The sequence below is a fragment of the Pogona vitticeps genome, chromosome 1 (genome assembly GCF_051106095.1).
Source record: "Pogona vitticeps strain Pit_001003342236 chromosome 1, PviZW2.1, whole genome shotgun sequence".
Lineage (NCBI taxonomy): Eukaryota > Metazoa > Chordata > Lepidosauria > Squamata > Agamidae > Pogona > Pogona vitticeps.
In genome coordinates this window covers 240,775,184-240,800,353 of record NC_135783.1, presented here as the reverse complement: position 1 = coordinate 240,800,353, position 25,170 = coordinate 240,775,184, and the positions used below count along the sequence as shown (strand labels likewise).

At 40.5% G+C, this 25,170-nt stretch overlaps 1 protein-coding gene and 1 long non-coding RNA gene across 2 annotated transcripts in view; one reads left to right on the top strand and one right to left on the bottom strand.

Moving 5' to 3' along the window:
• ARPC2 (actin related protein 2/3 complex subunit 2) overlaps window positions 1–18,452 on the bottom strand; it is a 34,655-nt gene extending 16,203 nt beyond the window's left edge. Inside the window, exons 1-3 of the mRNA XM_020804983.3 lie at window positions 18,180–18,452; window positions 6,720–6,754; window positions 5,362–5,474 (exon numbers count right to left, since the gene is read on the bottom strand). Of these exons, the coding sequence (XP_020660642.1) occupies window positions 5,362–5,474; window positions 6,720–6,754; window positions 18,180–18,253 (222 nt within the window). The 5' untranslated portion in view covers window positions 18,254–18,452. The remainder of the gene's footprint in view (window positions 1–5,361; window positions 5,475–6,719; window positions 6,755–18,179) is intronic.
• Window positions 18,453–18,737: 285 nt separating this feature from the next.
• LOC140703032 (uncharacterized) lies at window positions 18,738–20,696 on the top strand. The gene is made up of 2 exons (XR_013539381.1): window positions 18,738–18,874; window positions 20,532–20,696. It is a non-coding gene; the product is annotated as an uncharacterized LOC140703032 (long non-coding RNA).
• The last annotated feature ends 4,474 nt before the right edge of the window (window positions 20,697–25,170 follow it).

The window sequence follows — 25,170 nt, the reverse complement described above, 5'->3', positions numbered from 1 at the left end:
GCTGCAGCAAGTGCAAAATGCAGGGTCAAGCTGGTCACTGATACATCTAAATTTGACCATATTTCACCTGTCCTGGGTCACTTGCATTGGCTACCAGTATGCTTCCAGGCCAAAGTCAAGGTATTGGTGTTCACTTATAAAGCCAGTTATAGTTTAGAACCTTGCTACCTGTCAGAGCGCCTCTCCTTCAGGTCATCTTCCCATCCCACCCGCACCTTCCAGTCTTTAATGTTGTGGGTGGTCACTCCAAAAGAGGCCCGGAAGGCATCAACCAGAAACCGGGCCTTTTCAGTAGTGGCTGCTCTACTCGGGAACTCTCTTCTTGTGGAGGTGCAACTGGCCCCACCATCCCAAGCTTCCGCAAGCAAATTAAAACCTGGCTTTTTACCCGGGCCTTCCCAAAACCACCCTTTTGTTAAATTATGCTGGCCTGTTGTCTGCCATCTTATGTCCCAGACTGGGGATTCTATGAGGGGAGGGGAGGGTTTTGTTTGTTGTGTTTTAATATAGTTTACATGTTTTTATATTTTTAGCTGTAGGTTTTATATTTTGTAAGCTGGCCAGAGTAGTGGCATGCTCACTAAATGGGTGGGGTATAAATTTAAATAAATAAATAAATACAGCACAAATGAAAATCTTACGAACTGTGACCCCCTACATACATACACAGAGAGAGAGAGAGAGCAAGAGAGAGAGAGAGTGTGTAGGGAGTGTTACCAGTTTTTGGCTGTTTTCTGTTTTGGAATGTATTTCTAAAGTAAGTGGACTTGAAATAGCAGCTTGAACCCTTCCTATTTTCCAAAAGTAACCCACTACAGAAGAGGGGAGGAAGCAGACTGATGAGTGGTTAACATCGCAGGATCTGTAATGAATCATCTGCTGTAAAACCTGCATGATTTCTGCAACAATGCCTTTTGACTGTACTGTTCCAATACAAGGAATATATGAATGTAACATTGATTTCCAACCTAACATAGCATTTCCCAAAGAATATTGAAAACATAACCAAGCCTTCCCCACCTGGTTGACAGAACCTAGGTTATTATGTTATTGTAAACACACAATCATCTCACACAAAGGATTCTATGGTGTTGCAGCTACAGGCGCAAACACTTATGCTCACTACTGGAGTCATTAAAACATCAATATGCCTTTCCTGCTGAGCTGTGAAGTTCATACATCTCACTAGTTTGCCACTGATTGTGTGATTTGGTATGAAAGAGGAAAATCAAGAGCCATAGATCTTGCCAGAATTTGCACATTCAACTCTTGTATATATAGCCAAATGGGTAGCAGATTTCCAAGACAACTGAATTATATGCACAAAGACCCAGAAACTTATGAATGGAGGCTGTATATTGACCTCAAGTCAGATTTTGGTGGAACAGCTACTAAACTCAAGGGAACTAATGAGTCTGGTCCAAGATCAGATAACTGAAACCAGTTCTACTGAGGAATTCTTCAGTTTACTTTTATTCCTCTCCCCACCCCATAGTGGGAGCTATGTCAAACAAGTATAAATTGTCCATGAACTGGAACACTTCTAAAGTACAGCTCACAAGGAATATCTCACGAATGAGTCAGAAACCTCTTCCTCTGCTAATACGTTTCCAAACCATGCACATCCCAATTCTCTCCACACAACGGCTAATATCCTATTGCATGATTTATATCTGTGGAAGGATGATAACATCATGAGCAAGGGATGTTTTTTTTTGACAATTAAAAACTTCCTACTTCTATCCAATTGTTTTTCTGACCCCTAAGTAATCCCTTGCACGAAAGCAGTGCAATACAAGGTGGAACTATTTAATTACTGCTATTGCTAGTACAGTGGTGCCTCGCTTAACGATTTTAATTGGTTCCAAAAAATTCATTGCTATGGGAAAATATCGCTAAGCGAAACACGTTTTCCCATAGAGATGCATTGAAAACCGGATACTGTAATCCATTCCAATGGGAACAGATTCCCATCCTTAAGCGAAAATCGCCATAGGAAACATCGCTAAGCGAAACACGGTTCCCCCATTGGAATGCATTGAAACCTTTTCAATGCATTTCAATGGGGGAGAAAAAAATCACCAAAAATTCAAAAAGAGTCAGAACAAAGCCAAATTTGGTTAACAAAGGGTTTATTAAGTGCACCAACGATTTCAAGCACTCTAAACCCTTTTTAAACAATTTAACACCTTTTAAAAATAGCAAAAACGGAGCTGTCAAAAACATCGCTAAGCGAAACAGGGGGACCTAAACTGTCATCGCTAAGCAAGGTCCCAAACATCGCTATGTGAAATTCCCCCATTGGAAACATCACTAAACGGAGCGCAAGATCGCTCCTAAAACCTCATCACTAAGCAAATACATCGTTAAACGAGGCAATTGCTAAGCGAGGCACCACTGTATTGTCATCAAGTTGTGGTAACTTTCATTAATGAAAGCATTCCTCCTTCTGTCCAACAGGTCCCATGCAATGAAAGGGGTTGATTAGTAGTTGGGGGAAAATGCATTGCAATTGTGTGAAAGGCTCAGCTAATTCTACTATCTTGGTCATGTAAGAACTCTACTACAAGCCATAGGAAATTCCTTACCATTCTCGCTATTGAGGAGAAGAATGCTGACATTCCCTGTTCTTTCCTCCAAGGATGAGGCAAGCAAGAACTGCCATCCCTAATCCCACCTCTGCTCCTACAAAAGCATTATGCTGGTATGCCCCATCTACTTTTACAAATCTCACCATAAAAAAAAAACCCAAAGACAACACTTTGGTAAATCATAAGAACTTTCCCTTTCTTGTAACATAAGGCCAGCTGTTCACATTGTATGTTCTAGAACTCCCTCATGAACTTTAACCCACATCAGAATTTCTTTTTACTCCTATCTGAATCCTGCCAGGCCGGAAGATGGGCTTAGTGAACGAAGCAATACATTTGTTACATCAGTGCCTCCAACTTTTTACCAGTCAGCCAGCTGGACCAGGGCACATAGGCTGATGTCCTGAGCAGCCATAGAAAAGGGACAAAAAAGAACAGGAGCTGCTCTGTGACGCAAGCAGTTGCTTTGTTAACAGTGGTACCTAACAGCATTCTAGGATAGTAGTGGCAAGCACAGGGACTTGATTTGAAACAGTATCTGTGCTATATTCTTGCACAGGAGCTGACACGTTTGTCCAACATAAATGGCTAAAGAAATTTTACAAAATGTTTCTACATATGCCCCATACTAATTGCAGCATCTGTTCTTCCTAAGCAGTGCAGCATGAACCATGTTTAGTTATGCAACACATGAAAACCATTTCAGGAACTGAGTCACACTTTCTGCTGAGAGATTCAACCACAAGGCACAAAAAGGGCTGTACTTTCTACCATAAATGGCTCTCTGAAAGACCTGCTGCTCAACATGAATAAAACTTGCCATTTCACACACCAGTTGCAGAAGTACAGTGAGTCCTTGCAGTTTGCAAATAAATTAAAGCAGGTATAGAACAAGAGTACATCAGCTTTCAAAGCTTTGCTAGAGCAGCAGTAGCACTTACTGGCTAAAACTGCATCACTCAGTGTAAGAAAACGTGGAACTTTCAGTCCGTTCCTAACCACAGAAGGGACTTTAATTTTATGCATAATAATGGACTGAAAGGAACAAACTTTCTTATGCAAAGCAACATGATTTCAGCAATCGCTTGCCCAGTAATCTTTTCTGAGAAACTCTTCAGGTTTCAGTGGCATAGATCAAATCCTTCAATGGTATCACCCCAGTAAAATAGAGCAACCTGCGTTAGCAGCCTAGATCTAATTTGTACCTGGATATGTGGTAATGCTGAATGCTGGATTTAGTATGTTCCTTCAGAACTAAGTGGCTCTAGTATATTTAGGAGCATTACTAGCACATCACCCTCAAACCTTACTATCAAATTTCAAGTAAAACACCATTATGATGATGTTATGGATCAAATCCTGCTGCTTAGTATAGCAAGTGAACTAACACACCGAATCTCCATTGAAATTAAAAGACGCCTGCTTCTTGGGAGGAAAGCGATGACAAATCTTGACAGCATCTTAAAAAGCAGAGATATCACCTTGCCAACAAAAGGCCGAATAGTCAAAGCTATGGTTTTTCCTGTCGTGATGTATGGAAGTGAGAGCTGGACCATAAAGAAAGCAGACCGCCGAAGAATTGAAGCCTTTGAATTGTGGTGCTGGAGGAGACTCCTGAGAATCCCCTGGACTGCAAGGAGAACAAACCTATCAATTCTAAAGGAAATCAACCCTGAGTGCTCACTGGAAGGACAGATCCTGAAGCTGAGGCTCCAGTACTTTGGCCATCTAATGAGAAGAAAAGACTCCCTGGAAAAGACCCTGATGTTGGGAAAGTGTGATGGCAAGAGGAGAAGGGGACGACCGAGGATGAGATGGCTGGACAGTGTCTGCGAAGCAACCAACATGAATTTGACACAACTCCGGGAGGCAGTAGAAGATAGGAGGGCCTGGCGTGCTCTGGTCCATGGGGTCACGAAGAGTCAGACACGACTAAACGACGAGTCTAGTAAGACCTGCTACCCTAAACAACACAATTTCAGCCACAGGAGGCAGTGCTCAGTACCCCACTCCAACTCCAAACAACAGAATATAAACATGTGAAGTACAGTCAAGGAACAGAGTCCAATTACACCTTCGTCTGGAAAGGTTCAGTCAGCTGCACATGAGCAGGGAGAAAGTGCCCTCAGAGATGTGGTTTCAAGCAGTTTATAGTTAAAGGTCATGCCCAGGATTGACATTTAGTAGATAACTAACACTTTCGCTCACATCCATTAAAGAAAATACAGGGCTGAGCTACACCTGAAATAATGTCTAATTCAATTCTGTTCAGTCTGTTATGGGGAATAAGTATTACTGTGTTTCCCCGAAAATAAGACAGGGTCTTATATTAATTTTGCTCCAAAAAACACATTAGGGCTTATTTTCAGGGGATGTTTTATTTTACAGTTATGTCATCTTCCGGTTGCTGCACAATACCGCACAATGGTGGAGGGTGGGGTTTCACTTAACTAGGGCTTATTTTTGGGGAAACGGTAGATTTTGAAAAACATACTTGGGGAGTTGAATTCTTATTCTATAGCAAACAAAAGCCAAATACATTGGGGCCATAATAAAATACAATAACATAAAAGGTCTGTTTTAGCAAACACGATCAAATAGTGATTTTGTAACTGCTCTCATTACAGAATTAGCTTACAAGGTACAATCTTGTGATTACAATGTGCAGCCATAAAGAGAGTTACTCAAGACAGATGTAGAAGCCTTCAATAAATAATAATAATAAAAAAGCCAGGAGAAAGTACTAAAGTACGTTCCTATTCATTCTTACCTCATCAGCACCATGTTCCTGGAGTTCTTTGTAGAATTTCAGAGAAATGCTGAGCATAACCTTTGTTTTATCACCATTAGGATTGGAAATATGGTAAAGGACTCCATCAAAGTCTACAATGAAAGCATTTGAGAAATGAAAAGTGCTTGCATATTTTCAAACCATTTCTATGTAATCGTGGATGAAGCTGCAAGGTTGTATAAAGTGCAAACACATCTTCATGTAAATTGTTCCTTCTTTGCATACACTGCATTTTGTATATAATTGTACAATATATGTAATATACATTTCCCCTAACATGTGCATTCTTGTATATAATAACCAATGATACAATATTAAGCTCTTTTCCTAATATGCATTTTGTATGAATAAATACCTTAACAGGGAACTACACAGATAAGTACAAGACGTATAAATAAGGAATAGCTACATTTCAGCTTCTGCACTAGTTTGGGAAATCTGAATTATTAGGATTGCATTAAAATGTGAATCAAAACAAGACAGAATGAACTCACAAAATGTGAATCCCCAGCCAAAATTATGTTACAATATCTCAGAGGAGAGTTGGGCTTACAAGTCTCTGCTGGAACCAAGCTGCCTCGAGAAGAGTAAAATTTCAAAGAGGAAGTACTACCATGTTTCCCCAAAAATAAGACAGGGTCTTATATTAATTTTTGCCCCCAAAATACAGTAGGGCTTATTTTAAGAGGATGTTTTATTTTTTCCATGTACAACAATCTACATTTATTCAAATACAGTCATGTCATCTTCTTCTGGTGGCTGCACAACAGTGGAGGGTGGGGTTTCACTTAACTAGGGCTTATTTTGGTGGTAGGGCTTATATTATGAGCATCCTGAAAAATCATACTAGGACTTATTTTCAGGTTAAGTCTTATTTTCGGGGAAACAGGGTATCTAATGCTTACCTGAGTTAACAGAAAACTTTTGCAGTGGCCAGTCCCTTTAAGTTACTGAAGGAATGAAACACAATATTGAGTGCCAATGCTTCAGTCTGTGGCAAAACTAGTATTCATATTCAGCCCCACTAGCAAAAGTTATTTATTTATTTATTTAATTTATATGCCGCCCACACTACCCAGAGGTCTTTGGGCGGCTTACAATAATTTGGCCTACTGCCATCATTAATTCATCAACTAAAAGAGGATGGCCAATGGCTATCTCATCTTCACACACTGAAATATCTAGATAGGGTTTCATTTGGTGCAATTACTGTGAGTGTAGATGCAGGAAGATGACTGTGCTAACTGATACTAACATTCTGTAATGAAATGCAAGGCTTTCCATTTTGTTTTACTCTCAGTTTACTATCCAAAAACATTTAAAACAGTAAAACTTACCTGCAAATGTTACTTCTACAGCCTCAGGCTTGTTTCTGTGGGATGAGGGAGAAAAACCCAGCAGTTAGAATTAGATGGAAGCCACTGGCTTGCTTCTGACACCTAAAGTGACCAGATTTTATATTTACTGCTGCCTGAATTTCTGCATGTGATTGTATTTTATCATGTGTGCAACTGGAACCAACCAGCAAAACAGCTGGTGATACTTCCTTTATCAAAGTGTAATTAATCTTGAAGTAGAAGAAACCTTTTCCATGCATTAACTCCCCAATCTTCCTCCACTCTAACAGGGGAAAGGCTGAAGTTAGATTTTTGCCCCAAGGCTATCAAGCTGTATCAAGTACCTATTCAGCAGGGTGGATAAAAATCAATTTAAATCGGTGGTTCTTAACCTTTGTTACTCAGATGTTTTTGAACTGCAAGTCCCAGAAACCCCAGCCAGCACAGTTGGTGGTGAAGGCTTCTGGGAGTTGCAGTCCAAAACTCCTGAGTAACCCAAGGTTAAGAACCAGTGATTTAAATTATGATTTAAATCAAAATATCATTTTTAAACATTTAAATTATAAAATTTTTATTTTTAAACATTTGAATCATGATTTGATTTAAATTTAAATCAATTTGATTTAAATCAAATACACCCTGCTATTCAGTACCAGAGACAACTTGAAAGAAGTTCTGTCTTTTAGCAAAAGACAAACTTCTGAACTACATCCTTTGTTTCAATATTGTGGCAGCTGTGGAGGAAGGAAACATGCAGAATTTTAATACTAAGTTCTTATGAAATGAAACAGAGCTCTCATGGGTTTCAAGACATAACTGAATATGGCACTGATGGGATTTGCTGTAGTTATACTACAGGTTTATTCAAAGTATTTTCCTCCTAATCAAACAACACAAAGGTTGATTTGAAATTGTCTGGCCCTTTTTGCTCCCAACACACCTTTTTCCCTTTGCTGCTGGGGGCTTTTACTGTTTTCAAGCTGGAATGATGTGAATGGACCACATGCTTAGCTAACTCATTCTTGTAAAGATAGGGAGGTGTCTGTGGATGGTGCTTCAGTGATGTAGGCAGTAGGGGTTTAATGCCCAAGAATATCCATCCCTGCATTATTTCACCTTGATAACCCTTGATTTTTAAAAAGATTTATGAGATTAGTAGTAAAAATCAATTTATTACTAGTGTTGATATATTAGTTCAGTGCTAGATCTCTAGATGAGAAAAAAAATAAATTACAAACAAAACAGAAGCCCAGAAGAAATAAAAGATGTTCCTGTGGTATGTGGTATTTCTCTGCAACACTGCCACCTTTTCTGGAACACTGCATATCCTTTTCAAAACCAAGCAGCTTGACAGTGAAAGGATTAGCAGAGGTGGCACCAAAAGAAGGAAATGGAGGCTGTCTACTGAAATTTGAATCGCACTGCATTGAGTGTGAACACTGAACTCCCGAATCAAACTAAAATCCATGTATGATCTATTAACTGCTTGAAGCCTGTGGGCTTTTCAGCAGCTTAAGATACACTACATGATTAGATTTGCAAAAAGTAGCTCTATTAGTCTGTCTCAGCATGCTGTCAAGAGAAATGGGAAAAAACCAAAATATTATAGCACTTCAAAGATTAATGGTGTGATCTTTTCCAGATCAAAACCAAGTTCCTCAGACACAAGAGCGCAAATACCTGCCCTGTATATGTATACATATTATCATGACATGGGAAGATACAGATACAGACTAAGGGACAATGACACAGTTAACACAGGAATGGGACTATCAAAATTTTATTTACAATGGTCAGCTGTAGATCAGATGGATTTAGCTGTCATAGGAATGATAATAATTGCTTCCAAGCAAAGTGGTCAGTGTCTGTTGAGGAAAACTGCTTTATACTGACAAAATATTACAGAAGGTTGAGTCATTAGAGTTGGAAATGCACTTTGAGATGTACTAGGGCCTCTACAAGATTAGAGTGAATAATGAAGGGCATGAATGAGAGGTAAGCAGAATAAGTGCAAATATAGCATCTTACATCTGAAAATATTTCCAGCTACCTGAAAGCACTCTTTTAAATCCATGCCTACCAGGTGAAGCTTGAGGCACTGGAATCCGGCTACTTCAGGACCTGCATTTCAACTTTCTGCACTAAATACGATGCAAGGCCAACATGCTTTCAAATTGATCTCTATTCCCTGGTTATCAACACACACCAGAAGATGAATTCCATTTGTAAATACATGTCATCATCATGCAGCTAAGTATGATTGGAAGTTTGGGACAGAGATAGCAAAGGTGTCTCAAGGGCTGCCTTTGATTCCTTCTGAGGAAAAGGCAGACTCTTCACCCACACACTATTAGTTCTCAGTCAGCAGAACACAGAATCAAACCCCCCGTTGTTCTTTCCTGAACGTTCACTCACCAAATTTCCTTCTAATGCAGAGGTTATGTGAACAAAAAGTGTGCCTACGCAATGAAGGCAAGCAGAATTCGCTATCTTCAAATACTCTAGTATTTTTTTCTGTGCTCATGATAAAAGAAACATGTAACAGAAGGCAAACTAGTTTAAGCTACATATGAAGTAGTGTTATGGCATTTATGAAGGAACAGAAAAAAAGCAAAGTGAAGAAGAAATTACAAATGCAGGTATACGAGGACAGAGATAAGCCAAGGACTGGAAAGTTCAAAAACCTCCTCTGCCTGAAACAGTGAGATATTCCAGTCTTTTTGCTTTCACGACTGCAGTGGATATTGTCCACATATTTCTAAACTACTCTGCTATCAACTCCTAAGTACCAACCTAAGTCGTGTGAGCTGGCTGGATAGCTCAGTGATATAAGTATCTGGTTGTGGAGCAAGCGGTTGGGAGTTCCATTCCCCACTGTGCATCCCACAAGTGTGAGTCTGTATGGTCTTGGGCAAGCTGCAAAGTCCCAGGATGTCCACAAAAGAAGAGAATAGTAAATCACTTCTGAGTATTCTCTACCTGGGAAACCCTGGAAAAGGTCATCATAAGTCAGAATTGACTTGATAGCATGTAATTGCTATTATTAATGTGGAAGAAGCAGGACTGAGGAGGAATTCATAAGAGGAAGTAAGGCTTGTTACTCTTATAATCTTCTGCAGCTTCTTCAAGCTGCTTCTAGTTAAAGAGGGCAGAAACACTTAGGCACAGAAGAAAGTGTTCTTGTTTGCATTCCATCCTGCCTACATCTCTTTCCTTTCCTTTTTCAGGCTAAGAGATGGCATACAACAGGGAACATACTTTTGCTCTTTGGGTCTTTTTAAAAGGCTTTATAGTTATCCGTTGTGATTTTGTCATAGAGGTCCTGATAGTCTGCTGGGAGTGGCCAGATTCACTCTAGTGATCGCCAGCTGCTACCTTCTTAACTAGCCATTAGTTTACCCAATCCAGGTGGGTTAACTGACTTATTACTTTTCCACAAAAGATTCTATTTTTGTTAGATGGAAATACTGGCACCACATCATCTTATATTTTATATTCAAGTACTTATTTATAGTCATAACAGTTAAATTCCAAACAAGTTTCTATTGCCTGAAAATCAATTCCATATTTATGTGGTGTAACTCTGAAGTAGGCTCAGCTTTCAGTAGCTACTGTGTTTCCCTGAAAATAAGACAGGATCTTATATTAATTTCTGCTCCAAAAATGCATTAGGGCTTATTTTCAGGGGGTGTTTTATTTTTTCCGTGTACAACCATCTACATTTATTCAAATATAGTCGTGTCATCTTCTGGTTGTTGTACAATGGTGAAGGGCAGGGTTTTACTTAACTAGGGCTTATTTTTCGGCTTATATTACAAGCATCCTGAAAAATCATATTAAGGCTTATTTTCAGGTTAGGTCTTATTTTTGGAGAAACGGGGTACATCTTCTGATCTGTATTAAGCATTTCACTGTACCTCTAATGAACTATTATTCAGCTAAAACTCACCTATGATCATTAGATCACTTATATCTCATAACTGCAACTTCACTGCTCACATAATATGCAGTCACTTTCTAAAAAGTTATCTCAACTTGCATTTTGCATTTATCAGCTGATAACAGCTAGTACTAGGGAAAATCATTATTATTATCACTCTTATTCTTCTTTCTGAAGACAGGAAATATCTATCTATTTAAGGGCTTCACATACTGTATCTATCTTTGAATCTTCCAATTTGGTAATCATAACATGGGTGGAAAAAGTTACTCTTTGGATAAACTCCCAAAGTACCCCCAAGCATGGCCACATGCTAGGCTGTTTCTTGAAGCTGCAATCTAAACACAGCAAGTACAGGAGACCTATCACTTATTTTCCAAACATGTTTTGTCTACTTTCTCCCCTTCATGTTATTTCTGTTTAATACCATTAGATAAAGATTTGAGCTTCATCAATGTATCTGTGCAGGATAGAATGCTTAACATGTGCCACCACAGTGCACAAGATAAAACCAGAAGGCCATGAGAGACATTAAAGGACAAAATAGAAATCAGAAATCTTGATCCCACTAATCTAATCAAGATTTCTTACTTGACCTGTTCTGTGATCCAGGTAGGTAGCCATAAGTTGCTTGCATAAAATCCATATACCAAAAAATTCTGGATGGCATGTAAATGATAAAATTTCACAGAACCAAAACAAGGTATTTGTAATTTCAGACAATCATATGATGCCATTCGGGAGGGTGAACCATTAGCAAGATGTATAGTAGAAAAAAGCAAAAATCTTGCACACAATCCAAAGGCGAAGGTATGCAACACTTTTATTAAACCTCCAAAAAACCCTCTGTTTTCAATGTGTAGGTGGTCTGATAAAGATATCACCTATCCTTGCCTTTGGAAGACCTACACTGTTCATTTTTATATGAAATCTACTTTATTCCACTGATGATATGCTGGGTCCACTTGCTTCTCCCTGGGCTTTCTTTACAATCCATATGATTTCAAGTAGCTAGACTATCGAAGACAGCTGAACACATCTTCAATATCCTTCAGTAATATTTCTCCTATATCAGTTAAGATGGTTTCTTTATTATTACATTTATTTGTGAGCAAGCCACCTGAAATATGAGGATACAGGGAGTTTTTCTTTGCATTGCATTCAGTCCTAAAGAGCAAACAAAAAAGCCTCACAAACAAAAAATACTATGCAGCAATCAGCTCCTTTCCTGTTACTGTCCTCGGTGCAGGACAGACCTGTTTTTGAGAAATTCATCTGAACCCAAAGGCTAAAATCAGCAGCAATTTCAGCTAAATGCAGCTGCCAGTTTTTCCTATCAACACTAATGGGAACTGGGTCCTGGCTATTCAAATCCTCTCTGAATCTGATTCCAAGGACATCTATCTACCTTAATGTTACAGATTATGAGAAAGGGTTTTAGCTGACCTGTTTTTCCCCTGTAGCCCTCTGTCTCCCTCCAGCCCATAACAGCTGCATATCACTTTTAAATGAAATTGCTGCACTTTTTGAACTCCCAATCAAATTTGTTCCCTGAAGACCCCAGCAACACTCGGAGCTACTATGGAACTCAGCCAGTACATACTTAAAACCAACAACAAATCCTCATCTAACAACAATTCCTCTAAAACATTAGCCAAATACCTCAGCCTAACAGAAAATTAATATACCAAGAAAAGATTAGGTATCCTATTGAAAACTTGTTTCTGATCTGATGCTCTATACAGGAATAGGGAACAATGTACACAGACAGGAAAGCATACAGGGAATAGGCAACCTAATTAGGAGATCACTTGGTTCACAAGTAAAGTCTGGCCTGCATAATAAAGGAAATTGAGGATTTCAGGCCAATCTAATCTCCCATTTCTGTAGGACAAAGAAAAATCCATTTAAAAGCTTACACCTTTGTCTGCATAGGGGTCAGTTCTCATCCCCAGAGTCTACAGGGCTCTGAGGAACTGCAGGACAGGATGTATTAATAAATATAAATTAAGATGCAATTGGTAATAGAATTGTCCCAAAAATACAACACTGAAAGCAGGCAGCACAACATTTGACCAAAGACACAATCCCATGTATATCCATGCACAACTGCAAGATTTAGCAATTCTTGTGCTAAAAGAATGTTGCAAGGTCTTAAGGATACAAGGAACTGACACACTCATATGCTACAGCCCAAACATAATAACTTGGAAGGGTCCCACTAAAAGCAATAGAACTTCTTTATAAACAGCACACTTTCTTTGCAAGGAAAGATGTTTGACTTAAGAATGACAACCATGCCAGCCCTAATAAAGCTTATGCAGAGTCTCATCACACATAAACACAAGTAGAGCACCAAACACTAAGTCAATGTGATATGGTGCTAGTCCAGCAGTCCTGTTTCGAATTTCAGAAGAATGAATAAATAGTATATTAAACCAAAACATTGCCTATTTGAGGCCCACATCTTCCATTAGTTTTAGACATTTTGCCTCTGTCTAGTATAGCTGTCTGTTCTTCATACAACAATTTCAAATTAAAAAGCTTGACAGAAGCATTTAGAGAAAGTAAATCAAGCAACCACAGAATATTTAATACCGGCAGTATCAAATAAGGGCACACAGGCTGAGTGTGAACCCCACAATTTGAAAGGAATATCAACTACTTTTTTTTTCAATAGATGACAAGCTTCTTAATTCTTGTGTGTATTCAGTTAAAAATAATATGTGATTAAGGCTAATGGGAGGGGAGAGTAAAATAAAAAAGCTACAGTGACATCTGGTCACTGCAGTGAGACTTGCTAAAATAGTCTTGAAGACTAACCAACTACCTCTGCCCATAGCTGATAAGCACAATGTGCAAATCAACTATTGCTTGATGGACTGGCAAATTCATTATCCTGTTTACTGGTATATCTTCACAGAAAAGCTGTTTTCCCTCAGGCTGCTTAGAATAGAAGTCATTTAAATTTCAGATCCAATATAAACATGATTCTATAAAACTTGCACAAGCATTTGAAAAGTATTCTTGAAACTGAAAAGTAAGAGCAACAAACTCATACTGAAGTTACAATTATTTTATTTTGTATGCCAATTTCTCATGTTCATTATAATCTGGGAATAGGCAATAAATTTCTTTTATAGAAACACCAAATATCAAAGCTGGAACACTTAATGTACACTGTAGAGTATGATTTAGCACAGCATAAGCTGTGTGGGCATAATGCTCACAGATCAATACACCCACTAATACTGATAGTTGAGAATACACAGCACTCCAGGTTGCTCCAAAGGTCACTTCTTTCTTTAAAAAAAAGAAAAGAAAAAAGAACATGCCAATGGATGTTCCAGAGCACTCACAAGCAAAGCCAAATGAGTGTTTTTGATCAATATGAGGAAAACACAGAGAAATCTGATTTAAAGGAATCTAGACTCTTCTCAGAAATACCTTACCTTTTGTCCTATAAAATATTGGCCAAAATTCTATTAAGGAAATTATCAGCATAAGGTAAATGTCATCTAGTGGGGAGAGTTTGCTGGTAATTAAGAGTTTTTGTTTCAATCCAAAGGTTTGCATAGCTCATGCACAATCAAGTCTTATTGCATGTGAGTGTGTGAGGCTCTGGATAGAAACAAGAACCCCTTAATTAATAGAAATTTCCCCCGCCAGATGATATCTCCCTTATGCTGACTTATTTTACTCAATAGCATTTCAGCCACTAATAAATTAAAATTCCAGTGTGAATTGACTTGTGCAAACACATTCATATTAAGAAGATCACTATCCTGATCCAGCTACATCAAATATACACAAGAAAACACACAGCTAAGGATGAAAATTTTAAATTTCTTAAGACAACAAATCCATAATTCCCCATTCTGGGAGTTCTACCTCACAGACATCTTAATGTGTCTCACATGGGAGAAAGGCCTCAACTGGAAGGCTCTGAGGCTTAACTAAACCTAGCTCCACCCAAACTTCCTGTTCAGGAAGGAGGCTCACAGACAGCACTGGGGCTTAAACCTGTCTACTATTAATATAGCACATTCACCCACTTCCTTTCAGTTCAGCATTGTCATTTTTCAAGGACACCAAATGTCTTTACATACATTCTTCCAGGATAAAGCTACATACATTGTGATTGGTATTTTAAAATAACATTACTACAAACCACAGGAAATTTGGATGATTATTTCTCACATTAGTGGAGGCAGAGAATGATCTTTACTCTATTTGGCAACTATAAGAGATAACTCAGATTTTTCCCCCAAACAGTTTAACACTTATTTCATATTTTTGTCTTGACCCTAAACTTGTCTGGACATGGAGCTCATAAGCTTAAAAAATTTCAAAACCACAACTTCCTGTCTATCATTATACCTACAAACACAAATCACACAAGAATTCAATAGGAATTCATCACTATATAAGTCATCCAGTGGCTGAAATCCTTGTTGCACAGTTATCCAAAAGATAAAACTTTTGAAGTGAGCTACTGTAACTTAAGAAATGTCCATACATTATCTGTTGCATCCTGAGCTATGTGATTTGGAGTGGAACAGATAATATCTACAGTGATTTGTTAACTTACAGTAAAACATGTCCAAAAGTTATGCCTCTGCATAATAGCACAACAAAATTTGGGTCAATAAAAAAAATCTGTACTATCACCATTTAATATATTACACTTATTCTGTGTCTGTAAACTACTCATGCAGCAAATACATATTTCAAAATGCACATGCCACTACACATCATGTACTGGATACCCTTTTGCAAAAATTTAGAGATATCTGCCTGGAGAAACCACAATTAAAACCTCTATTCAAGCAAGAAGCCCACTGGATGAACTTGGGCCAGTTATCTCTCAGCTAAAGCACTTCAAATGGAACCCAAGATGATGAAACAGGGTGCTACCCTGAACTCCCTACAGTAAGGGCAAGAGAAAAATAAGTACAAGTGTACGTCACAGGGAACTGCAGTTGTACAATCAACAGGGTTTCACTGTAGTCCTGCAACTAATTTGAAATTCAGCAGCACAACAGGAGAAAAGGTCTTCGCTGTGGGTTAAACCGCTGAAGCCTCTGTGCTGCAAGGTTGGAAGACCTGAAGTCATAAGATCGAATCCACGCGACTGAGTGAGCCCACGTTGCTTGTCCCAGCTCCCGCCAACCTAGCAGTTCAAAAGCATGCAAAATGCAAAAATGCAAGTAGATAAATAGGTACCACCTCGGTGGGAAGGCAAATGGTGTTCCGTGTCTAGTCACACTGGCCATGTGACCACAGAGGATTGTCTGCGGACAAACACTAGCCCTATGGGTTGGAAACGGAGATGAGCACTGCCGCCTAGAGTCGGACACGACTGGACAAACTGTCAAGGGGAACCTTTATCTATACAGTATCTCAAAATATTGTGACACATCTATTGTCATTTGTAGGATAAATCATATTTAACAATGTTTACCTTTAAGAAAATCAAGCATTTCACAAAATATGGCATCATACTGGAGTGATAAACACTAAACACATTCAGGACCAGTGAGCATCTGAGGCTACCCTGTCTTTTATGTCATTTACCAAATGATCATCTTGTTCACTTGGGGATAATTTTTTCACCTCTTATTTACATGTGCCAATGCAAAACCTGTGGGTATGCTGAGGCTGCCAGCATGAATGTCAAATCAAATCAAATGCCAAATCAAATCTGTTGCCAAAACAGAACTGCAAACTGGAAAAAAAATGCATCAGCAACTTAACTCCTAGAGCTCAATGCATGTTGTTGGGAAATACCAGTGACTTCACCCAATATTATCAAGGATTAATGTGTCAGAATATGCAACCAAGGCTTATGTGCCAATGATTGGTGAATCTGGCCAAATGCCACAAGCCCAGCTACATCTATTCCATTAGAGATGCAATACACACCCTTAAAATCTCTGATAGGAAATGTTCCTCAGTGTTCCGTAAGCTGCTGAAGGTATTAGAAAGATTTAATAGCCTTGGATAGAAACCAATATTTTATGCACTATCAGTATGCAAAGCACACTTTTGTTTTACTTCTAATTCAGAAATAATTGTGGCTGGATGATGCAGCATACAATAAGAAAAAGGGGTTAAATTTAAAGCAAATATTGCCCTTAATTCGTTAGTTAAATGGTTTTTACATTGCTATGCAAAAGGTAGGCAAAGGATACACTGTATCCCAGGGTTTTTTTTTCAGAGACCAAATACTTGCTATTTGTTGTGATATTTGTAAAGAAGAAATAAAGTATGGTAGTTAATATGACTCTGAAAGACACTTTTTTCTCTAGGCAGCAGTCAATACTAAGTACTAATTGACACAAACTGGTATCCTTTGAACTTGCAACAACATGCAGAAAAGCTACAATAAGGGATGGACAAAAGTTGGGATACATTCTGTTCCACAATAGGAATTGCAGAGTCCAGAGTTCATCAACACTGCATAGAAAACACACATAAGAAAAAAATTTATTTCAAACTATTCATGCAGGTCTGAAGGCTCAAAAAGCCATTTATGTAGCTTATACTGAAAATCTTCTCCCAATGGGAGCTCAAAATCTCCTCTGTCTTTTCCTAGATACCTCATCTCACTTTGCCCTCCTCTCAGGAACCATCAAAAACCACTGACTTCTCTAATGCCCTCCAATAATTTCTTGTACAGTACATATGAAATATGTACTGCAATCCAAACTAAACAACACACCCTCATTTAAAACAAGGGGCTGCAAGTCACCTACCAGGAAGAAGCAGTTCCAGGTGACTAGGTGGAGGAAGGATAAAAGAAGACCTTGAGTAAGGGGCAGCATGTGGTGTGGTGTGAACTGCCTGGGTCTCTTCCATGCAACAAGCCTGCAATTTTACCTTGATGGGTGTGCATTTACCTCAACTTCTCTCACCGATTAAAGTACCTTCAGAATGACAGGCAAGACAGTCCTTTCAGTAGGAAGGGTCGCTACCGCCCCCCCCCCCAAGAAACGTATAACGTCAACGCACCCACAGTTGGGGAGGAACGTTTTGACAGCTACGGGATGGGGGCACTGACAGAAAACACACCAATGCCGGGGCGCTGGTTCAGCCCTACTGAGTCACTTAAGGACTGCACGGACCTTCATGGGCGGAAGGGAAGAGGGAGCGCTCGCGCGGTGAAACTATGAGGAAGTTAAAGCCCTTCGCCCACACCTAGGGAAGGGAGCCGCCCTTCCACTCTCGTGTCTAGAGGCGATTCGCCTGCAGAAGAAGAGGCGAGGGCGACGGGCAAGAGAGCGCGTTGTGTGAAGGGGGAGGTAGGCCCCGAATCCTCACCCTGCCGTCAGGAAGCCTTGCCCCCCCTCCTCTTCCCCTATCGCCGAGGAAGCTGCCGGAGGAGTCTGGTGGGCCAAGAAACCGGTTCCGTGGGCCGCCACCCACCCACGCCCTCGCCCTCGCCTCCCGCGCTCTGACACTCCCACCCTCTCCCCGCTCGCTCGCTCCCTCTCTCGCTCTCTCTCTCTCTCTCTCACCCAGCGGCCGCGCCCTCGAACTTGAGCGCGAGCGTCTCCTCAATGATGCGGTTGTTGACCTCCAGCAGGATCATGGCGACGGTTGCGGGCGGGACGAGGTGAGGAGGGGGTGCGGAACCCGGGCGGGGGAAGGAGAAGGAAGAGGAACGGGGGGGGAACAGGGGAAGGGAGAGAGAGAAAAAAACAAACCAACCCCCCCCACACACACACCACCTAGCCGAGAAACGCGCCGCACCGGGGACCCGCCCGACTCCAGCCGCTTCCGCCACACGGGCCCCACCCACCTCCGCCGAGCCGGCACTGTGCGTCACTTCCGGGCTGGCAAAAAAAGGAGGGGCGGGGAAAATGCGGGGAATTGAAAGACTGCGCTTTACGCATGCGTTCCTTGCCTTCCAGGCCGTCGTTTGCGCGGTAACGTCTTGGGATCTTGGCGTTCGCGGACTTCCGACCTGGCCGAAGATGAGGTCTGCGCGCGCATCCTGGCCCGTGGCTCTTAGACTCTCTGCCAGTTGCTGTGACGTCACCTTGGCTGTGATTCCCCGGGACGGCGGCCTCTCGTCCCACCACCTGGTCCTCTCTGTTGCTCTCGGGCCCGCGAAGGCGTGCGCTGTGGGGGCTGCTGGCTGTCCGCTGCCTCCTATTAGCCAGAGGCGCGCACTTGGGGCCTTCGCACCCTCAGGGCTGTATTGGTTCCTGTATGTTTCCCAGTTATGATATGTGTAGTACCTATGTCCTTGATGGACTTCACATTTAGGTTTAATTCACATGTAGACGCATCGTGGCAGCCTTTTTAGTGGAGCTCTGGAAGTAGACAAAATGTGCAGGAAAAAACACCGGCGCCTTAGTTCTCATGTCCAGCCACCTTAAAGCAGCCCAAGCTCTTGCAACTGAAACAGCTTTTATTTTCTCCCTGTTTCCTTGTACCGGATTGTAGAGGGGGTCAAGGAGGCTTGGGAGTTCTGAGAGTTGTAGGCCTGTCGTGAAAAATGGTCAACTTTCTAAAACGTTAGTACCAAAAGATAAAGAATATGGCTCAGATATTGCTAAGGCTCCAATTAAATAAGTGGGTGTGTTGCATCCAAAGTGGGGATTCTGGCAGCTGCAGTGCAGTCACAACTGGGCTGCTGACTAAGGCCAGTTATAAGGAGCATATTGTAACACATGTATATTGAAACACCCATTTTAAAAAGCCAAGAAATTCAATTATTCACAAAACCCTCAGTTTATGAATATGGGATATTGTGCTTCTGTACCCTGATTCAAAATGCCAGGAAATGGCCCAGTATTGCTGCCCAATATTGTGCCGTTGTGACCAGCAAGAAAAAGGATGATAAGCTTTACGTAGTAAAGGTCTCTTCAAAGAAAAGCTGTCTTTTGACTTTCTATGGCCTTTCATTGCCCTTCAGACATCTCCTTTCCCAGCCTATGAAGCTGCAACAATGTACAGTATGTACTTCAGAACATTCTTAGGGGTGTAAGCATATTCAACTCATGCTCAGTTTATAACAAAGTCACTGTTTCATCCTTTTGAAACGTATATTTTGAGGATCTGTATTTCAATCCTTGCCGCCTGGATTCCTTCCAAATAACAAAAGCAAGTGGGGCTAACCGTTCTCTTTCAAGTTATGCAAAATTGTGTTGTTATTTTTAAAAAAATCTTTGATGTTTTAAATCTGGGGGCATTTAAGGTCACTTCTTTTTGCATGAGGGGAACAGTTTTACTTTTAAAAATCATAACTCAAAAACTGTTTGCCCCAACTTCCCCCAATTTGGGACAGAGCAAGAGCAGACTGTCTGCTACAAGTGTGTCATATTTTGGTGTTGATCTGAAGTCCAGTTTCAAAGTTACAGTTTTTTTAGGATGCCCCTATTTTTAGAATTGCCTTGTACAATGTTGATTTGCTTTGCTGCACAATAACATCACTGTACTGTTGTGCAGTGATAATAACATCCTTGCTACAACAGTGTCACCGGCTGCTGGTCTGTTCCTGAACCCAATTCAAAGTTCTGGCTTGGGTCCAGGCTATCTGAACAAATGTATCTCCTCATATAGGCCTCCCCCCCATGAGGTATTCGACCTAGGCTTTTCTCTCGGTTTCATTGCCTACACAGGTGTGTCTAATGGAGACATAAAAGAGAGAGTGCACACCATCTATGACCAAGCACAGACATTATGTTGCCCAAGCGGAACTGAAAACTAAATATGACATTTTCCCCAACCATTAGGTAAATACTGTTGACTGCAGTTGGCTTGCCTAATATGTAGATTAAAATTGATCCCAGTTTCTTAGATATGGTAATTTCTGTGTACCTCTCTTCCTAGCAAAAAAGTAACTTTGTGTTTCTATATAGGGTGATAGCAGGGATTCTGCATGACAGGCAACTCTGTCTAGATTGGGAGAGGCATTCCAATCAGCACCAACAGAGGCTGAATCTGAAACCTGTACCTGTGATTTGAATCTACAGTCCCTATTTTGAAACTGACTTAATAAACATGGTGAACAGATCTGATCATGATTTTGGGATCTATGTTTTTTTTCTCGTGCCAAGTCTCATGAAAGGCCTGCATGGGGTCATGTGGGGTTTGTTTTTTGTTTGTTTAAAGCCTGGAAGGGAGATGTGTAGAAGTGAAATGCACATAGGTGGTCTCCAGGCATAACTGAGAGAGGCACCATGCTGACACTAGACAAAGGCTCATCCAGAAAAAAAACCTAAGGATTTCAGTGGGATGTTTGCCTCACTCCTGCCTTTGAAAGAAGGTGTTGACATAGCCACTGAAATGTATACCCCATTAATTCATTTGAATACACCCAGTCATCTCCACTGGGTTTTAATTGTCAGCTTGCCAACCAGAGCTCCTTAATCCATGTAACTATATAAAAACGGGAGAACAATGCTGTTCCGTTTGACAAATAGAGCTGCAAGTACACAAGGGGAAAGGGGCTCCACCTATTTGCTTGTTAGGGTGAGGATATTTACGTGAGAGGGAAGGACTCCACTCAACTGCATCTGAGCCAAAACAACTCTCTTTTTTCTCACTGCAGTTTCTTAAAGATGACAAATATATGCAGAGCACAGGTTGCTGTCCTCTGAAGATGCTGGCCGCAAAGACTGGCCAAACGTTAGGAAGAACAACCTTCAGAACACAGCCAAAGAGCCCGAAAAACCCACAACAACCATTAGATCCCGGCCGTGAAAGCCTTCGTGAATACAATGACAAATATACTTTTCTCACGCACCGTCCAAATTGGGACAGGTCAAACATGTTGGTGTGTCATTATTATGGACGAAGGCAATGACCAGTAGTGAATGCTGTTGAGGCAGTATTAGTATATAACTGTAAGTCAGCCAGCCTGATGAATTTCCACAGCACAGGCCCATTTCTAATAGCTGGAAATGAAAATGCATGTAGTTAGCATATGTATTTTTTGCTGCATAATGAACTGGAACAAGGGGCCAGGAATTCTGTTTCCTACTATGCCTCCAGGGAGAACAGCCAGCATGTGTGACCTTGAGCAAGCTACATGACCCCAGAGGACCCCAGAAGAAGAGATTGGTAAACCACTGCTGAGTACCAAGTAAGGGCCACCATAATCAGAACTGAGTTGAAAGCATACATAAGGGATGAGACACTGTTTTTTGGCAATGGTTTTCCAAAAGTAGAGAGCCCATATATCAGACAGAGTTCACATGATTTTAAGGTATTTGAAGAGAATATGTTGTGGTAAAGCCTTAATTTTTCAGTATATGAAATTCTGTGGAGTCAGAATCAAGTCTTTGCTAAGTTCCATAAACTAACCAATAATCATGCACCATCAAATAAATTCTGACTTATGGTGACCTTTTCCAGGATTTTCCAGGTAGAGAATATTCAGAAGTGGTTTACTAGTCTCTTCTTTCGGGGACATCCTGGGACTTTGCAGCTTGCCCAAGACCATACAGGCTGACTCTTGGGGGATGCACAGTGGGGAATGGAACTCCCAACCGCTGGCTCCACAATCAGATACTTATATCACTGAGTTAACTGCACGAGTTAGTGTGAAATAAAGGTTGGTGCTTAGGTGTTGACAGCAGAGGAATTTAGAAATATGTGGACAATATCCACTGCAGTCGTGAAAGAAAAAAGACTGGAATATTTTTCACTGTTCAGACAGAGGACGTTTTTGAACTTTCCAATCCTTGGCTTATATCTGTCCTCGTATACCTGCTTTTGTCATTCCTTCTTCACTTTGCTTCTTTTCTGTTCCTTCATAAATGCCATAACACAAGATAATATATAGTTTAAACTAGTTTGTCATCTCTGTCCCAAACTAAATCATACTTATCTCCATGATGATGACACTTATTTACAAATGGAATTCATCTTCTATTCTGTGCCAATAACGAGGAAATGGAGATCAATTTGAAAGCATGTCGGTCTTGCATCCTACAGTGGGGTCTTGACTTGAGAACTTAATCCATATTGGAAGGCGGTTCTCAAGTCAAAAAGTCTGTAGGTCAAGTCTCCATTGACCTACAGTGCATTGAAAACTGATTAATCCCGTAACAGGCTGTTTTTGTTCCGTTTTGGTTTTTTTCTGGTCTGTAAGTCAATTCTCAGTCTGCAAGTCAAACCTAAATTTTGCCGCCAGAGAAGTCTGTAACTCAAAAAGTCTGTAAGTCAAGCCGTCTGTAAGTCAAGGGTCCACTGTATTTAGCCCAGAAAGCTGAAATATGAATTCTGAAGTAGTAGGACTCCAGTACCTCAAGCTTCACTTAGTGCTTTGCAGATAACTAGAAATAATTTCAGATGAAAGAAGTTATATTTTTACTTATTCTGCTAACTTCTCATTCTTGCCCCTGATCATTCTCTTTTTGTGCCTCTCTAAGTGCATCTCCAACCCTAAATAACCCAGGATTCTGTAATATCTTTTTCTCTCTTTGAAAGCTCACACTAGTCTTTGAATTATTACAATATTTTGCTGTTTTTTCTATTTCTTTTGACAACATGCTGAGACAGACTAAGAGAGCTACTTTTTGCAAATCTAATCATGTAGTATCTTAAACTGCTTTAAAGCCCAGAGGCTTCATATTTTTTTTACTATAGGCATACAAGAAGAAGTCCTGGTAAAAACCATGTGGGGTTTTAAGAAAACAAGCTTTCAGATTGACTGAGGTCACAACCCCATTAGCAAGCCAAATTACTCTGCTTCAGCTTTGCTGAAATTTGATTCAAAGTGTGTACGTTGCCTGAATTTGCAGCCAGTGGCCATACAGATACACAGATTGATTTGGGAGCTCAGTGTTCACATTCAATGCCTACAGGCTGGCGATTCGCCCTGGAGGCACAGTGGGGAAGCGTGGTCGCATGGATAGATAGATAGATAGATAGACAGACAGACAGACAGACAGACAGACAGACAGACAGACAGACAGACAGACAGACAGACAGACAGACAGACAGACAGATAGATAGATAGATAGATAGATAGATAGATAGATAGATAGATAGATAGATAGATAGATAGATAGATAGATAGATAGATAGATAGATAGATAGATAGATCACTGACTCCCACATAAATGTGAATAACTGGCGTTATTTTGTCTTGTCAAATTGTTTCCATTACAGTGACATCCAAAAGGTGCTGTCCATAAGAGCCCTGGTCAGGTCTTTGAAACTCCTTTGTGGTGTCAATCCATGTCATATTCCCCATCACCCCTTTTCCTGCCACCGTTAACTATTATTATCCTTTTAAGAATGTGCCCAAAATACAATAGTCTCAGTTTAGTGATTTTTGCTGCTAGGAAGAAACTTTACTACAACTTTAATAAATTTATTCACAGTAGGTCACAAACATACTACAAACCATAAAGAATACTTTTTCTATGGATATTTCAGCTGCTTCCCCCCCCACCTCCTTTTAAGTATAGGATTAACACGTTGAAAGGAGTTGTAAATGTCCTTGGTTGTTGTTTCATGTTTTGCATAATCACACTAGGCAATCTTTTAGCATCTTAACAGTTAAAGACCACATTGCATATTCAGGCCCACCACAAAAATATAACAAAGAGTCAGCAAAGGACAAAAAGGACCCCCTCACCACTGCAGGAGTATAGTGGATACCTAGCAGTTGTGGCCAGGTATATATTGGGACCACAAAACACAGCATCCACACCAGAATCAAAGAACATGAGAGACACTGCCGACTAAAACAACCACAAAAATCGGCAGTAGCTGAACATGCCCTGAAACAAGCTGGACATGAAATTCTATTTCAAAACACAGAAGTACTGGACAACACCAGCAATGATTATGTTAGACTACACAGGAAAGCCACTGAAATCCACAAATACCAGCAGAGCTTCAACAAAAAAGAAGAAAGTCTAAAACTCAACAAATCCTGGCTCCCAGCACTGAGAAACACAGCCTGCAAAAGGTCAACAATCTCTACCCAGCTACAAGGACCAGTGATCACTGCACATAAGACCAGTTAATGACACCCATCAATCATAGTGACAGATCATCTCTCCCCCTTATCACAACAATACACCCACAACGAAAAACACGCTGATCACCACAATCACCCAATCTCCTGAAAAGGACAAAAAGCAGATCCCACAGCTATAAATACTCAACTATCCCAGAAACTGCACCAGAGCACAGACATAGTTCTGACTCTTGTCCTCTAAAGATGCCGGCCACAGAGACTGGTGAATCGTTAGGAAGAAAAACCTCAAGAACATGGCCAGACAGCCCGAAAAATCTGTAACAACCAAAGATCACATTCCCTAACAATAAGAAGGTTAGGGTGGAGAAGGATGGACGAGTGGCTTGGGTAAGTCAAGCATGAGGGAATCCACAATTTCATATGTATTCACTAAAACTGTAATATGTTAACAAGCTGAGATTTATTTATTTTTTACTCCCCCTCCCCCCAACAAGATTGCTAGGATAAAGCTTCTCTTGTAGAGCTCAGGGGCAAAACCAACCCCATCTGCTTTCTCTACC